General features: G+C 57.2%; 1 protein-coding gene across 7 annotated transcripts in view; it reads right to left on the bottom strand.

Moving 5' to 3' along the window:
• MYO7A (myosin VIIA) overlaps window positions 1-16,375 on the bottom strand; it is a 115,227-nt gene that overhangs the window by 61,318 nt on the left and 37,534 nt on the right. For all 7 annotated transcript variants that reach the window (XM_057552813.1, XM_057552811.1, XM_057552812.1 and 4 more), the window contains 10 exons: window positions 15,510-15,616; window positions 9,468-9,605; window positions 7,397-7,555; window positions 6,884-6,976; window positions 4,664-4,758; window positions 3,316-3,400; window positions 2,558-2,776; window positions 1,994-2,101; window positions 779-988; window positions 189-392 (listed from right to left, as the gene is read on the bottom strand). In XM_057552813.1, coding sequence (XP_057408796.1) covers window positions 189-392; window positions 779-988; window positions 1,994-2,101; window positions 2,558-2,776; window positions 3,316-3,400; window positions 4,664-4,758; window positions 6,884-6,976; window positions 7,397-7,555; window positions 9,468-9,605; window positions 15,510-15,616 — 1,418 coding nt within the window. The remainder of the gene's footprint in view (window positions 1-188; window positions 393-778; window positions 989-1,993; window positions 2,102-2,557; window positions 2,777-3,315; window positions 3,401-4,663; window positions 4,759-6,883; window positions 6,977-7,396; window positions 7,556-9,467; window positions 9,606-15,509; window positions 15,617-16,375) is intronic.

Here is a 16,375-nt window from a genome sequence, read left to right as displayed (position 1 = left end):
TGGAGAACCCCACTCCCCACAACCGGAGGAGGACCACTGAGCTGAGTGCCTTGTGGGTGTTCCTCGGGGCCTTGCCCTGTGGCCCGGCCGCAGGCTGGGTGCGGGATGAAGTCAGCCCTGGTCCCTGCACACCTGGGACCCAGCCCCTGGGCACCCACGCTGCCAGCACAGACAGCCCCAGCCCTCACCAGCTGGTCGCCCTCATCGTCGTGGTACAGCAGTGGCTGCTTGAGCGGCCGCCGGGTGTAGGTGTGCGTGGTCGTGCCCTGGAAGTAAGTGGCACCGAACTTGGCGAATTTGTACTCGGAGAGGTCCTCCTCATCCTCATCAGGCAGGGGCAGGGCTGCATCCAGGTCTTCCTCCACCATCTCCCTCCGCCCGCGCTCCAGGTCCTGGGGAGACAAAAGGGGTTCCCTGCCATAGGGGCAAATGGGGCTGGGCTGCAGTCCCCCAGCCTGTCCCTGTAGGGCTGGCTCTTCCTCCAGAAGTGTAGGGCGCTGTTCATCCCATTCACTCCCCAGACAGTGCCCACTGCAAGGCAGATCCTCAATACATGAATGAATAAAGGTTTGTGAACGGCCCTGGAGAGGGACAGCGATTGGCCCAAGGTCATATGGCAGGCTGGTGGCTGGACAGGGCCTGGGACTGCAGCCCCGGCCCCGGTCATCACAGCTGCCTTCTGCTCAGAGGGGACCACGTGGACTTTAACACAAAGGGGCACAAGAAGAGGGACAGCACCACACTGGGGCCTGTCCCAGCCCCTTCCCCAGCTTGGTACCTCGAAGCCACTAGGCGCCTGGCCCTCCTGGCCTGGCAGGCCGCCCGAAGTCCCCAGGAAGCCAAACATCTTGTCCACCATGTCCGAGTGATTGACGGGCTCGTGGCGGGCCCTCTCCATCTGCTCCAGGAGCTCCTTCTTCCGCCGAGCCTCCTCCTTCTCCTTCAGCTCCCGCTCTGCGTCCTCACGCGCCAGCTGGGCCAGGCGCTCCTGCGAGGTGGGGGTGATGCAGCGTCAGGGAGCAAGCCCCCCGTGGGGAGCCCACGGGAGCCCCTGCAGCAGCCAGGCCAGAGTCCCAACCTCCTCGGGGCCCTCCTGACCGCTGGGAAGGACGGAGCCTCGGGCCTCTCCACCCTGGGACACACCTGCTCAGCCCTCACAGCCCAGTGCAGACAGATGCCTGGTGCTGAGCCAGAGACAGCTCACAACAAGCTCAGACAGTAATGTCACCTGCCTGCCTCAAGGCTCAGCTGGGACCACCTCCTCCAGGAAGCCTGCTCAGGTCTCCCCACCCGAAGGGGACCACACCAACCCAAAAATCCAAGAGCCACTGGGTATAGGCTCTAGACCACCGCTGTCCAATAGAAATATAATGCAAGCCACGTATGTAGTGGTTACATTCAAAATAGTTTTTTAAAAGATAGGTTAGATCAACTTTAATAATGTATTTCATTTAACCCAATATTTCCAAAGTATTATCTTGACATGTAATTAATATTTAAAAAATAGTACTGAGATATTTTATATTCCATTTTTTTTTTTTTTTTTTAGAGTCTTCAAAATCTAGTATGTAATTGGGAATTCCCTGGCAGTCCAGTGGTTAGGACTCGGTGCTTTCAGTGCTATGGGCCCGGGTTCGATCCCTGGTCGGGGAACTAAGATCCCGCAAGCCTCGCTGCGTGGCCAAAAAGAAAAAAAAAAAAAACCAAGTGTGCATTTTGCACTGACAATGCTTTGCCCTTTCAAGTGCTCAGTAGCCACACAGGGCTGGGGGCTCCCACCCCGGCTCAGGCTGTTTTTCCTGTTACAGCACAGCTGAGGGCCTGGACCCGCTCGCTCAGGAGCCACAGCCCTCTGGCCTGGCCTGGCCCAGAACAGGCACCCAGCGCACGAAGGAAGGAAGGTCGCGTGGACAGAGGCTGGGCAGCCGGTGTTGGCTGAGGGCTGCTGAACCGGTGAATGGATGTCTAAGGAGTCGGCACATCCCCAGCTCACCTGATGCTTGCGTTCAGCCTCCTCCTTGGCCTTCTTGGCGCTCATCTCCTTCCGGAGCTTCTCCTCCTCCGCCAGCCGCATTTTCTCAGCCTCCAGGCGCCGCAGGTACTGGGGGAGGGGGCGGCAGGGTGCGCGCCAAACCGTGTGTGACTGTCACGGTGCTTCCCGCCAGCCCGACCCCACCCCACCCCGGCTGAGTTCTGGGACTGGGAATGACTTTGCCACATAATTTGGTAGCGGGAAACTGAGCCACATGAGAAACCCTCCAGGTGCCACAGCGGGCTGGGGGCACCGCTGATCCCAAAGCCAAAGCAGGCTCACCTTGGCCTCCCAAAGAGTCACAAGAGGGACTGGGCCCCCACCTTGCCCCTGGCTGGAAAGAGGGAAATGAGGGGTCCAGTCTTGTGCATGCCTCAGGAGAGGTAGAGCCCTACATCCCCACCCCCCGACGGGCTCAGGCCACACGTGGGGTGATATGTCCGCCTGAGGTGGAAGAGCACCCCTCGGAGGACACAGCTGTCACAGGGCTCAGAGCTGCGGCTGCTGTGGACCTGGGACCCTTACCTCAGCCCTGAGGCGCCGGTGCAGCCTGCGGGCGATCATGCCCCGGGCGTAGGCCTGCACGGTGATCACAGCCCAGAGGCGATGACGGAAAGCCTTGCGCACCAGGTAGGCGCGGCAGCGGGCCTGGAACCCGATGATGCGCCGGCGGGCCAGGCAGTACTGCTGGTGCAGCTTCCGGGAGCGGTGCAGGGCCTGCAGCCGCAAGAAGCCCAACCGCATCTGCAAGGATGGCCACCAGCTCAGAACCACTGCCCTGATTCCAGACCAACCCTGCCCGTGGAGGTCACTGCCCCGGGCTCCACTCTCCAACCTGCATGCCCCGAAGGCACAGCTGTCTCCTCTCAGACCGAAGTTTCCCAGGGAGTGGCCTTGGCTTTCCCTGAGATGCAGCCCCCCCAAGAGACTCCCATCCTCAGACCAGGAATGGGCCTCCTTCCTGTCCACCTCCCCAGCCCCAAGGCCAGTTCCTTCACAGAGGTCCATGTGACACACCCGTTCCTGGCCCCCTCTGAGGTGTTTAATAACCCAGGTGCTCATCACCCACCAAAACATTCCAGAAGAAAAGCACAAACATTGCTGACCAGTTGGGGAGAGCTGCAAAAACCAGACTCGGACTTTGGGCTGGAGGAATGGTAGGGGCTGGCAGGGTGGCAAGAGGCCAGCCAGGCCCCGCAAACAGGTAAGTCCTGCTGCTATGGCAACAGGGCCAGGTTCAAAGGCTTCGTGAGGCAACAAGCAGCTCCCTCGAGGAGGCTCACCAGCCCGTAGTTCCTCCTGCAGTTGTGGCCCCGCCAGTGCCTCTGGATCAGCGTGGCAGCATTCTTCAGCTTCAGGAAGTTGGACCTAAAACAGCAGCATAATGCAGGAGGACCTCTGCCAGGGCTCGGGTGGGGTTTGGAATTAGGAGAGCAGGGCTGAGTCCCAGCTCTTTGTCTCCTTGGCTCCATGACCTTGGGCAAAGGCATATAACTTCTCTGCACCTCAGCTTCCTCATCTGTAAAATGGGCAGAATAATACCTGCCCTGCCTGCCTCACAGCCTTGTCACATAAACCCAGTGAGGTGGACATTCAGAAGGTTACTCATGAATAAATGTATGAGTAGTCAGTAAATAAAGATTAAACATTTTGAAAACTGTAAACATCACTTATTACTGACTATCTAACTCCCTCATTTTATAGGTGAGGAAACTGAGACTTGATGAGGCTGGGGCTGGAGCCCTGGTCTCCTGACTGAGTGAGCACCATGCTGTTCCCTGTGCACACTAGGCAGCTTCTACAGGCTGACAGTCACCTTCAACCTGATGGAGGACAAGAGACCACACATCAAACAGCAGGTGTCTCCTGAATGTAGAAATAAATAAGGGAGGAGTGAAGGATGGCTACATCAGTGTGGGTGAGCCAGCAAGCCAATTCCTGGATACACACACAAACGAGGGCACAGCCGTGAGAGGGGGTGGACAGATGGATGGAGGGACAGGTTGATGGACAGACAGGTGGATGGATGGACAAAGGATGGCTGGATAGATGGACAGACGGATGGAGGGACAGGTGGATGGATGGATGGACAAAGGATGGCTAGATAGACAGACAGATGGACAAGTGGGTGGACGGACAGAGGAAGGGAGTGACCAGATGAACTGCAAAAGATGCAGGCTGTGGGCTTTTTGTGGAGCCTGAATCACACTCCTGAGTCAGCCCTGCCCATCTGTGAACTGACACAGCTGTACACATGCCCCTTACATGGAATATGGGACACACTTTGTAACTCACAAAATCTCAAATTTCCTCTTTGGGAAATTTCATCAGGCATCTGAGACCAACAGAGGGTCCGCTTGTGTGCCTCATGTGCCCACGTGTTCAAGCCTGTGTGTAGGTGGGGGTACTGTGTAACTGGGCACGGGGGCACAGATGGGTCCACGTGCCTGAGTGTTCAACCCTGTTCGCATGACCCTGTGTGCATGCTGTGCATGTGTGTGCATGTTTCTGTGTGTGCACATGGGTGTTTATTCCGTGTTCATGTGGGAGGAACGGAGGTGAGCCAAGCACATGCACACACACACACACACATGCGGGCTGAGGTGGGGAAGAGCTGGTCCAGGCACGAACCTGTCTTTGAACCCCCGGATGACCTTCTGGAGGAGGATGACTCTGTCAGTGATGGCCTTGTCCCGTTCCACCTCCAGCAGCATGTCGTGGTGGTCCTGGAGGGCAGAGCTCCTGAGCGGCGCCCCTACCAACCTCTCCAGTCCCAGCGCTGAGGCCGCCCCAGGTGGGCCCCCTCTTCCTTCACTCAGAGCCCAGGCCTAGGGCTCAGTTGGGCCCCAAAGGCTCCCAACCCTGCTCTGGCCCCATGGGGCAACCTCTCACAGCCACAAGTACAGACAGGTACTGTCGTGGTGGATGCCAGAGGCCTGGGAGGGACAAAGGGAGCAGGAGGGGCCTAATTGGACTGCATGGAGTTGGTGGCCCAACACGGACACACACACTGGCTTCATCCTATGGCCATCTCTACCCGAGTCCCAGCTCTTCTAGGTGCTCTGTCACATCAGCCCCTGGCCTGGGCCAGGCCACCATCGTTTCTCTCCAGGATCTTAGAAACAGCCTCCTAACCAGTCTCCTGTCCTCTGTTGCTCCCCCTCTGGCCTTCCCTCAAGGACAGATCTCACAGAGATACCCCACTGGCTCCCGGGGTCAAGCCTGGTCTCCTCCCCTGGCAGCCGGGTCCTCTACCATCAGGCCCTGCCCACTTCTCCAGCCCCCTCTCCTTCTCACCCCTGAGCCCCTAACCCTCACTCCAGTTGGACAAAACTCATGGTTCGTTCAATACATGAATCAAATATCTCCATGTGCCAGCCATGTGCTAGGTGCTGGGGTGAGGCTGCAATGAACCAGGCAGACCTGGGCCCTGCCCTGGGGAATTCTCAGTCTGGTGGGGGAGGGACATCCATCAGATAATCACAGGACACATCACTTGGGGACAGGGCCCAGCACAGAGGGGCTGCTCAGCCAAGGCTTTCTGAACGAGTGAGTGAATGAATGAGAAGCAGATGTTTGGGGTCTGGAAACCACTACTGGTTTCTGAAGAGCCCAGAAAAGTGAGGATGTGGAGGATGGGGACAATGATGTCTCTGGCACTAGATGCCATCGTGCTGCACGCCTTCCCTCCCTTACCCATGTGGGCTGGGCATCAGAACCACAGTCTGGAAGCCCTGCTCTCCAGTCCAGGGCAGCGCCTGACCATGGGCACCTCACCTCTACGTGCTAAGCCTCTGAAACGGGCATAATAATTCTACCTCACGGGCTGCTGTGATGACTAAATGAGTGATGATGGACAAAAAGCCCCCACTGGGGCCTGGCCCACGGAACGTGCTCTCCAGGTGGCAGTTGTGAGACACACAGGCAGGGAACAGTCAACACATTTTTCCGATGAGGAAATGAAGGCTCAGAGAGATGAAGGCACTGGCCCAGGCCCCTCAGCCAGGGAGGAATTAGACTAGACCCCAGGACTCCCTCCAGCGCAGGGCTGGCTCCCCCGTTCCCTCTCCCCAGCTGTCCTGGGCTGCCTGGGCCCACCCTATGCAGCGGAAGGAGCCCTGCCCCATCACCCAGGACAGCCAGAAATCCAGAACGGCAGAAATGGAAATGGAGAAGCCAGCGCTCACGCTGTCCCTGCTCTAGCTGCCCCATCTCCGCCAGCTCCAGCAAGCTCCCCCAGCCCGGCTTCCTGCTCCCAGCCCTGCCCCCTCCCCGACTGCCCAGCCCCCAAAGTCCTGCCCAAGCTGTGGTGGGAGCCAGAGGGCCCCAGGTGTCTGCTCGGGGAGCGCGGGAACAGGCCCGGGGACACCAGAGAGCAAGGTGAGCAGCACACGGCCGACCACAGCCTCGCATGAGCCCCGCCTGGCAGGAAAAAAGGGAAGGGACCAAAGGTACACACGAGAGCCCCCTACCACAAGCACATCCCATTTTACAGATGGGAAAATGAGGCTCAGAAAGGGCCAGTGACCTGCCCAAATTCCCAGGACAGACAACCACAGGGTCAGGACTGAATCCAGGCCTCCCTGATGAGCCCACCTCTGGCCTTCGGTTTCCTCACCCAGGGTCACTGCTCCAACCCCACCTCCAGGTCACAGATGCTCTCAAATACCAACTGCCCCTCCACCACCCGCTCCAACCAGCCACAGCTGCAGGGCAGGAAGATCGCAAAGGCCCAGCACTGACCCCATTCGGTGCTACAACTCCTCTACAGCACACCCCTAGGACCTGTTCCCACCGTGACGGGGAGTTCACAGCCCCGCCAAGGCAGCCGGAGTCAGAGGCCGTGCTCACTTTCAGAAAAATCTTGGTTTTGCCAATCTGCCAGTCATCGTGGGTGCCCAGCACAGCTTCAGCCATGCGCTGACATGTCCCCCGAAGGTCATCCTGGGGGGTACATAAGAGAATGGGTGGCCCCACCAGTGGAAAGGCCACCTGGTGTCCCTCCCAAGGCTGGGAGGCAGGGCTCTTGCTCCAGCTCTGGCCCTAACTCTGTGTGGCCGCAGCCGGGCCCTGCCTTCTCTGACTCTCACTCTTCTCCTTAGCTCGGCCTGATGATTATAAAACCCTCACCTCCAGCTAACAGCCAGGGCCCACTCACCACATGTGTTAAGTCCACACCGGCCGAGCATGGCGATGGAAGCTCTCAGATGCACTCCACTGCCTGACCCCAATTTTCCCAGCCATACCTGAGGTGGTCGAGCTGATGTCATGCACAGCACACTGTTCCAATGAGAACACTGGGGCTTTTGCCCAGCCCAGAGCTGGGACCCTCCCTCCTGCCCGCCCATGCCCCCAGCTCCGTACCTGCTTGTAGGCCGGCTTCACGCCAGGCAGCAGCACTCGGTACCGCTCCACGAACTCCACGAAGCTGTAGCGGATGGGATAGCCGGCTCGGCGGATTCGGATGGTCTCCATCATCCCCGAGTACCGCAGCTGGCGCACACACAGGTGCCGGTCGAACAGCTGCCAGGCAAGGAGCCAAGGGCGTCAGTGCTGGAGGCTCCCGCTGGGAGGCCAGCCCTGCTCTGTATTTTCCTGGCCCCAGACAAAGGCCCCGAGAGGCCAAGGTCACACAGCAGATGAGGAGCAAAGGCGGGACCAGACGCGGCTCTGCAGTCCAAACCCACCGAGCAGCACGGAATGAGGCCCTCACGTGCGGTGAGCTGAGTGCTTTGAGGGCACAGAGGACAAACAGCTTAATTCCCCTTGGGACATCTCGAGGGGGCTTCGTGGAGGAGCTTTGCTCTAACCCTGACAGGAGAGAGGGTGCTGGAGGGGCTAGCTCATGCAAAGGTGAGCAAGCCTGAAAGCGCAGGACATGTTGGGGGATTTTATGGGGACTGAGGAGGCTAATCCACGCCATGATTATGGTTACAAGCAGGTGGTGGGTGCCTTGTACAACCCCAGGGGTCGCCCTTCATATTATAGCCATCTTAGGTTTATAGTTTTTCAGACAGCTTTCTGGCTGCTGACAGCAAAGTACCTTCCTTAAGGAAGAGATACATTTTTCTAATTGGCACAAAGTCATTTTTGTGATGGCAGCAGGGTTGGTGGATGGGCTGTGAAGGACCTGAGAGGCCAGGCTAGGGAAGCAGCAGAAGGTGACCGGGTCAGATTTGTGTTTGAGAACCACGTCTCTCACTGCAGTGGGGAGGAGGATGGGAGTGGGGGACAGGAGGCAGGGAGGCAGGAGACCCAGGGAGGAGGTCCTGCAGCCAAGGGCCAGGCCACAGATGCTGAGGTCAGCCCAAAGAAGGTTCCAGAGGCATCTGAGAACAAGAGAGATGGTGCCCAACTCCAGGGCCCTGGCCTCGGTCCCCTGGACCTCCTGCCTTAGAGGGGAGCTCGCTGGAGCCCTCTGTGACTCTCACGCCCCTGAAGACCCGGTCCTGATCCCCTGGGGGACTGGCCAACCCACTCTGGGGAATGTTTCCGGACAGGGGACAGAGTTAGCATGCGGAAGGCTGGCTGCCGCCACCTGTTTCCTCTCCCTACAGGCACTTTCCCTGGCCCAGTACTGGCCTCCCGCCTTCCGTCCCTCCCCAGACCCTCAGGCCCCAGCTTCCCCTGGGCCTCCCCTCCTATCTCTGGGAAGAGGCTTGTGGTAAACAACACCTCCCAGAGCTGGGGAAGGAGAGGGCTCCCAGGGAGGGGCGGCCCAGGCTCCTGGCTCTGCAGCCTCAAGCCCCTCAACCTCCCTGAGCCTCTGGTCCCACATCTCCAACATGGGGCCATAAAGGTCCCTCCCTCCTGGGCTGTTGGGAAGGTTGAATGAGGCTGTGGAAAGACGATCCATTCTGCTCCGGACACACAGAAAGGGCTCAACAGATGTTACTCAGAAAAGCCAAAAACGAAAATGTTCCCCACCAGTCAAAGGAATCCAGGAAGGGTTCCAGGAGGAGGTGGTCATTGGCTGGACCAAAGGAGAGAAGGCTTTCAAAGTCAGGGCCACAGCAAGAACCACAGCTGCCACTTACTGAGTGCCTTCCTAGGCGCCAAGCAGTTTGCAGGCATTATTGCATGGAATACCCCCAGGAGGTGGGTATGATCAGTCTCATTTCCATCTGTGAGGAAACTGAGGCACGAGAGAATGAAGTGACTTGTCTACAGTCACCCAGTGAGCAGGTGGTGGAGTTGGGATTTGAATCTGGCTTGAGCCCACTACTGCAGAGTCCAGGCTCTTTCCAGGGCACCTGCTGCCTCCAGTAAATAGGAACTTTGTTCTTTAAGCCCCTCAGGGGCCCTGCCATTCCCCACAGAGCACAAAGTCTCACATGGCCCAGCCCACGCTGCCCCTTCGGCCCAGCCCCTCCCACCCCCCCAGGCTGGTCCCATCTGCCTCCCCCTCGCCCCCTCCCAGGCCAGGGCTGCTCACCATGGGCTTCTTGAACTCGTTGGGCTTGATGCAGCGCACGAAGAAGGGCTGGCAGGCACCCAGCGTGCGCATCAGCAGCTCCAGCGACCGCTTGAACTGGCTGCTGAGTGTGGGCGAGCGCTTCCTGGTCTCGGCGCCCTGGGGGGATGGACCACAGCGATGGGAGGGGCTGACCCGTGCCCCTCCAGCCCTCCGGAAGGGAAGCAGGAGGGGAGAGGTCAGCTGGTCAAGGGCCTGAGGGAGAGCCGCCCAAGGAAGCAGGCTGGCCAGGCGCATGGGTTTTCCTGTCACCCGCCTGGTCTGGGCTGGAGCTTGGATCCCAGACGCACCCCCTTCTGGGAAGCCTCCCTGATCCTGGGCCCAGGAGCGCGGCACATGCCCTGGTGTGCTGGGTGACTCTGGGCAAGACGCAGCCCCTCTCTGAGTCTCCATCCTCCCTTCCCGGTATAAATGAGTGGCCAGACTTGATCACTTCAGGACGATGGGGTTGTCTCTAGAGACGGGTTAGACAGACCTAAATTCAAACCCTGGCTCACCACCTCCGAGTCCTGTGATTTTAGGCAGGTCACTAAGCAGCGCTGAGCCTCAGTCTCCCAAATGGGAATAGTGCCATCTATCTAGCTGACCAGGCTGTGAGAGTCTGTCTCAGTAAACAGCAACCCGTGAGGGCGGCAGTGCCACCTGCACCCTCTGCCCTCCCTGTGGGATTAGCAGGTCAGCAGCAGGTGGGTGGGGCAGACCCAGATAAGCCTCCTAAGAAGGCACACAGCTGGCCTCTGGCCGCCGTCCAGCACCAAGGCCCAAGGGCCCCGTGCTCCACCAGCCACTATCTGGGTGAGCCGACCAGCGACCCCCTGCACCTCCCTGCCCTGTTGGAGTCTCCCTCTCAGAAGACTATGAAATGAGTTGGGGTCCTGGGGGAGGACCTGAGCAGCAAACAAACAGGAAGCAGAACCTCTCAGGCCAAGAAACTGGACATAGAAACAAGATTCGATTCCAAAGCATTTTGATGTTATTGTTTTCCTGGCAATTTCTTTTGGGTGAGGATTTTTTATTAGTGAATTTGATTATTATTTTAAGATTTTATATTTTAAATGAGTCATCATTTTATCTGATATCCTGTAGCACCAAAAACCAAGGATGCAGATGTCAATGTGTGAGATATGTGGGGGGAGGGAGAGGCATTTAACCCATTCTAAAGTTAGACCATACGCCCCTGGAATGAAATGAAACTTGCCAAGAAACAGCAAATGCTTGCTATTCTGAAATTTGCCATGTTTTCTGTTTTAGTATTATCTGGAATATATTCTAGGATTTTGCCAAGAGAAGCTGAGGAGTATTTGCACTGGGGTAGGGTGAATGTCAGGTCTGTAGCCCCCAAGTCTGCCCCAGAACCTGATCCAGCAGCAGCACTGAGCGACCCCCAATTGGGGGGGGAAGCTGTCCAGGGTGGGCTGTACCCAGCCTGCATTAGAGGCCTTGCCAGGAGCACGTGTGTGCACACACAGCACACACACAGACACACAACACACATACACAGACACACAGGCACATAACACACAAATGTACACACATATACACAGACACACACAGACGCACACCACACACAAATACACACGACACACAGCACACACACACAAGACACACACACTACACACACATAACACATATACACACACAACACACACAGAAATACACACGCAGAGAACACCCGCACGCACAGCACACAAAGCATGCACACATGCACAATAAACACAAACAACATACACGCACTTAGGACACACCCTTCTTTGGTTTCGATCAGCACTCTGGAACTACTCCTTTCTGTCTGTCTTCCCTGCTGGGCTGTGAGCCCCGTGAGGACAGGCGGGTCTGCCTTGTTTACTGCTGTGCCCCAGGGCCTGGCACAGCAACGATCAACAACACTTTGCTGAACTGAAGTGGTGCTGAACTGGTTGCTAGCGTCCATGGGCTCCGAGAAATTGTCCAACTGCTCAAGCCACAGATCTAGGAACCATTCCCAACTCCTACTCTCTCATATCCAATATGTCAGCAAATCTTATTGGCTCTACCTCCAAAATGGACCCAGAATCTGACCCCTTCTTACCACTTCCTCCACTGTCAGCCTGGTCCAAGCTGCCTGCATGGCTCTCTCGTTATTGCAATAACCTCCAAACCAGTCTCCCTGCTTCTGTCCCCGACTCTCCACACCGCCCTCCACTCCACTATCGACACAGTGATAGTGAGTAAGTGAGTGAGGCTGTTAAAACACAAATCCAGTCATGTCTCCCCTCCCCCAACCAGCTCAAAATCCTCAATGGCTCCCCAGTTCACTCAGCATGAATGCCAAGGTCCTTTGTAAGAACCCACATATCCCACAGGACCTGGTCCCAGTAACCTCCAGCCTCTCCACCACTTTATTCCCTCCCTTCCAGCCACCCCTGCCTCCATGCTCTTCCTAGGGCAGGTTGGGGCTTAAAAAGCACCTTAGGGTTTTGCACTTGCTGTTCCCTCTCCCTGCGATGCTTTTCCTCCAGAATGCACGTGGCTGGCTTCTTCACTTCCTCACCAACCTCTCAGTAAAGCCTTTCCTGATCCCCTATTCAAAACTGCAAAGCCCCACCACCAGCACCCTTCCCTCCATTTTTCCCCATCTCATAAGTCACCATCTGACATTATGTAATCCACTTATTTGCTTATTAACTATTTTCTCCTTCTGCTAGAGCACAAGCTCCACGAGGACAGAGGTTTCTTTCTGTTTTGTTCACTACTGTGTCCCCAGGACATATGACAATGTCTGACATATAACAGGCATTCAGTAGGTATATGTGAGGGAAGGAAGGAATGAGTGAATGGGGCCTATGATCCCAGGGTCTGCTCTCATTTCCCTGGCCACCTGGTTTCTGATTTGGTTTTATTTCATTGAGGGGAAAGGTCATCTTTTCCGACATTTGTTGTTTTCTGGGATAATCTGCAGATAATTAGGGATGGGGTAAAGGCAGAAGTGAGAAGTCCAAAGGTCAACGTTAAATGACGCCTCGGAGGGGATGTGAGGCGCAGGCACCTGAGCATGATGTGATCGGGGCTGGGAAGTCACTGTGAGGAGGAGCCACCTGCGTAAGGAGTGAACCAGCGTCCTGTGGACTCAGGGCACCTGGGTCATGTGCCTGGGGGTGGGGGTGGGGCGGTGTTCATGCCCTGGAAGAGCTGCCCTGCTCTGCTGCTCCCTCCAGCAGCAACGGTTGGGGTGGGGCTGCCGGGGGCACCCTGAGGAGGCAGACACAAGAGTCAGAAGGGTGGAAATTCAGGGGCTGGGGACCTGCGCAGGACACAGGTCAGATCACCGGAAGGATGTGGGCCCTCACCCTAAGGAGAGCGCTGCGGCTAGTACACTGTCATCCAATAAACTGACTCAGCATCCACACTTCACCAAGCCCATTTCCTTGTTCCATTAACAGAGCTATCATGTTTCCAACAGTTACAAAGCATTTTTCCTTTCCTTGAGGCAAAGCTTGCAGATAGCACAGTACAGTGAAAAGGAGCAGGGACAAGAAAGCCTCACTGTAGCCCTCACTTGTACGTGACCTTGGCCAAGTCCCTGCACCTCCCTGAGACAGATCTGGAACCAATCCCTGTGTGTCACCAGCTGTGTGACTTCTCGCAAAGACCTTGGCCTCTCTGGGCCCCAGTTACTTTACCTGAAAGGTGGGGGCAACAGTAATTACTCACGGGGGTGCCTAAGTGGGCCAGAAGAGTAGATGTAATTGGTATCAAATCTGTCACTGCCAGGTTCTCATTCTGTGCTCCAAAAACTCCCTCGGGAGCGGGCCACTTCTGGACACCCCACAGTCTCACACTTGGACCTCTCCACGGTTCCTCAGCAAGTGGGTTCTATTCCCAGAGTTCAGGGAAGGAGGCTTAGAACAGGAAACTTCACGGAGAGGTCCCCAAATGCCTCCACGGGCTTGGGAAAGAGAAGTAGGAGGAAAAGATGGGTTCAGTGTCTTCCGGGACTGCCCAAGACCAGGAGGAGTGGGTAGGCCTGGTAGGGGCTGGGCTGGTGTCTACAGAAGGACAGGAAAGACTGGGGGAGAGTCCAGAGCCACTCCTGTCTCACCAACACTGCGACCGGCAGTTTGTGGGCTTCACGGTGGGGACTGCCGGTGCTGGAGCTCAAGGCGCCTGGGCCCCTCGCTGGTGGTGGCCCTACGTTCATCCCATCAACCAGCTGGGCCACAGTGTCGGCCTGGGGCCGACCGTGGGCAGAGGGCGGAGGCCTCCTTCCAGACAACCTCCCCGCTCTTGATGTGCTGGGGGCCCTGCACTACCACTGTGGTTTTGTGATTTGTGCCAGAACTCTGCGAGGCACCAGGCAGCAGGGGGATGCCAGACGTGCAGGAAGGAAGGAGGACCCAGCGTTAAGAGCGAATGTGAGAGGATGTCAGCATTAGGCAGAGAGGAAACTGAGGGCTGAGAAGAGAAAAGGGAGGCGAAGGGATGGCGGAGCTATGCTGCTGCTAAGGGTCCCCAGCATCTTTGGGGCCCAGAGCACCTTGGGAGCCACGCACGACCTGGAGCTGGTGGTCAGGACACACCAGGGATGGTGTTCCAGGGCCTAAGGAGGTCAGGGGGCAGGGAGTGGCTTCTAGTCCCAGCTCCCCCGCATGCTGTGACTGGGAGTGAACCACACTCCATCTCTGAGCTTCAGTCCCTCATCTGCAAAATTCAGAAAATACCACCTGCCCCTCCTGCTCCACAAGGTTAATCGGAGGATCTGACTGAGTCATGGACGTAGAAACCCTTAGTAGGGCCTGATGGAAGGAGCAGGCCTTGATGCCTCCAAGAGACTCCGTGGAGGCAGAGAACTTGAGAGAGAAGGGTTCGAGTCCCAGCCCTGCCCCGATACACTGGGCAAGTCTCACCTCTTTTTCTAGGACTCAGTTTCCTCCTTTAAGAAACTGAGATGCCTGAAGTCCACACAACTCCAAAAACAAAAATCAAACCACTCCACAAACCACTCCATGAAAACACACACTCCAAAAAAATAAAGAAAAAAAGGCCCTTTCCCCAAGCCTCAGTGCCGCAGGGGCTGAGGACACAGCCCAGCCCCAAGGGCTGCTGAGGCCTCTCCCGCCATCCTCCGGCCCCGGGCTGGGGTCTTTTACCTTCGCAGAAGCTGCTGACTGGCGGAGAGTGCCCGATGAATAACCACAGAGAAACTACAACAGGAACCACAGTGCACGGCGAGATGGGGTGGGGGGCAAGGAGAACGTGGCGGGTCAGAAAACAGAGGGCAAAATCCACCAGGGAGAGAGGACAGCCCTCAGGGCAGTGGTCTGGGCTTCTGGGAGGCTGGGGGCAACACAGGCAGCAGGGCAGGCACTGAGGGGGCAGCGGCTCTGCCCTCCCCTTGAGCCCCTCCACGCACTCTCCAGGAAGCCATGGGACAGGAGGAAAATATGAAATAAAAAGGCATACAATCCTGCAGGAAACAAGTCCACCCGGTGAGAAGGTGGTGGAGCTGGGATTTGAATCTGGCTTGAGCCCACTACAGAGTCCAGGCTAACACTCCAGGGACAAAGGAAATGTCGAGGGTGGGAAATTCTCCACCCACCCCCCAGTATGGGGTCCAGGGCTGGTGCAAATATGCCGTTTGTGCCCATTTCTCTGAACACCCACCCCCGTCCGCGTCCTCAAGGCTGGACGTCCCCTCTTTGCCCGCACTCCCTGTTCGCTGCTGGAGGTCGGGGTGGGGGAGGGGCCCCCCATGGAAAACCGAGTCCTGATCAGGCTCTGCTCTGCAGCATCTCACGTGATCCTCCTCTGGGCCTTGCACCCCACCCACTCCCCCTCATTAGTACAAGAGGACCCGATAGGAGGATCTTGGAGGCCCTCCAGCCCCTCCCGGAACCACAGCAAAGCACCGCCCCTGCTCTATGGCCAGAGGAGCTCAGCTGAAGCCACTAGACAAGGGGGCACCTAGATACCGGCCTGGCTTCTGGGGGCCCTTCCTGCCCAATGAAAACCACACCCCGACGTTACCATGGCGACGTCAGCCTGGAAGATCTGCTTGATGAACTTGTTCCTGGAGGAGTGGACCAGCTGGATGATGTCTCCATGCAGGGTGTCCCGGTTCTTCTCCAGGAAGCCTGGGCAGCGGCAAAGAGCAGTCACACCTTGCCAGCTCCGGCAGCCTCCCCCCCGACAAGACTCACCCCTTCCCCGAAGCCACAACGCCTGGTCCAGGAAGACCCTCAAAATCCACCTAGTTCAACCACATCCACTTTACAGTTGGGGACTCGGGCCTGTAGAGGACAGTAGTTTGCCCAAGGTCATGGAGAAAGTGAGGGGCAGAGCCAGCCCTGGAACTCGTCTCCCCAGCCTCACAGCTCACCTCTTCCCGGCCTGGCCAAAGAGGAGGGCAGGAAGTCTCAGTCCCCGGGAGGGAGCGGGGCACCTTGCCAACTCAACCACCACAACACCTGAAATGCCAGCTTCAGTCTTTTGGAGGAAGGTGAGATAGGCTGGGACCTGGGACCCTCTACCGGAGTGCTCGCACCTGGACAAACATCTCCTCCAGCAACAAAATACAAAGAAACTTAGGGACTAAAAATAACTACATGCATGTGCGGTGCCAGCAATTGTGAACAATAAGATACAAAAAGGCCACAAACCGACTGCCATTCCTGAGCTGCTCGGAGCAAAAGCAAGGAACTGCCCATGACCCCTGCACACAGCACCACTAAGAGGGTGAGCTGACCACCTAAGCCCCTCCTCCAGCCCAACCCACCAATCCGCCACCGCCCTCACCTCACTTAAGGAACCAGCCCGCCCCCGCTCAGGGAGTGAGCAAAGGCACCTGTTTCTTGTTCTCACTCCCTCGTGCTAAAGCAGCCCGAGCCCCTGTA

Source organism: Balaenoptera acutorostrata, chromosome 9 (assembly GCF_949987535.1).
Source record: "Balaenoptera acutorostrata chromosome 9, mBalAcu1.1, whole genome shotgun sequence".
Classification (NCBI taxonomy): Eukaryota; Metazoa; Chordata; class Mammalia; order Artiodactyla; family Balaenopteridae; genus Balaenoptera; species Balaenoptera acutorostrata.
This window is presented reverse-complemented; position numbering and strand designations above follow the sequence as displayed.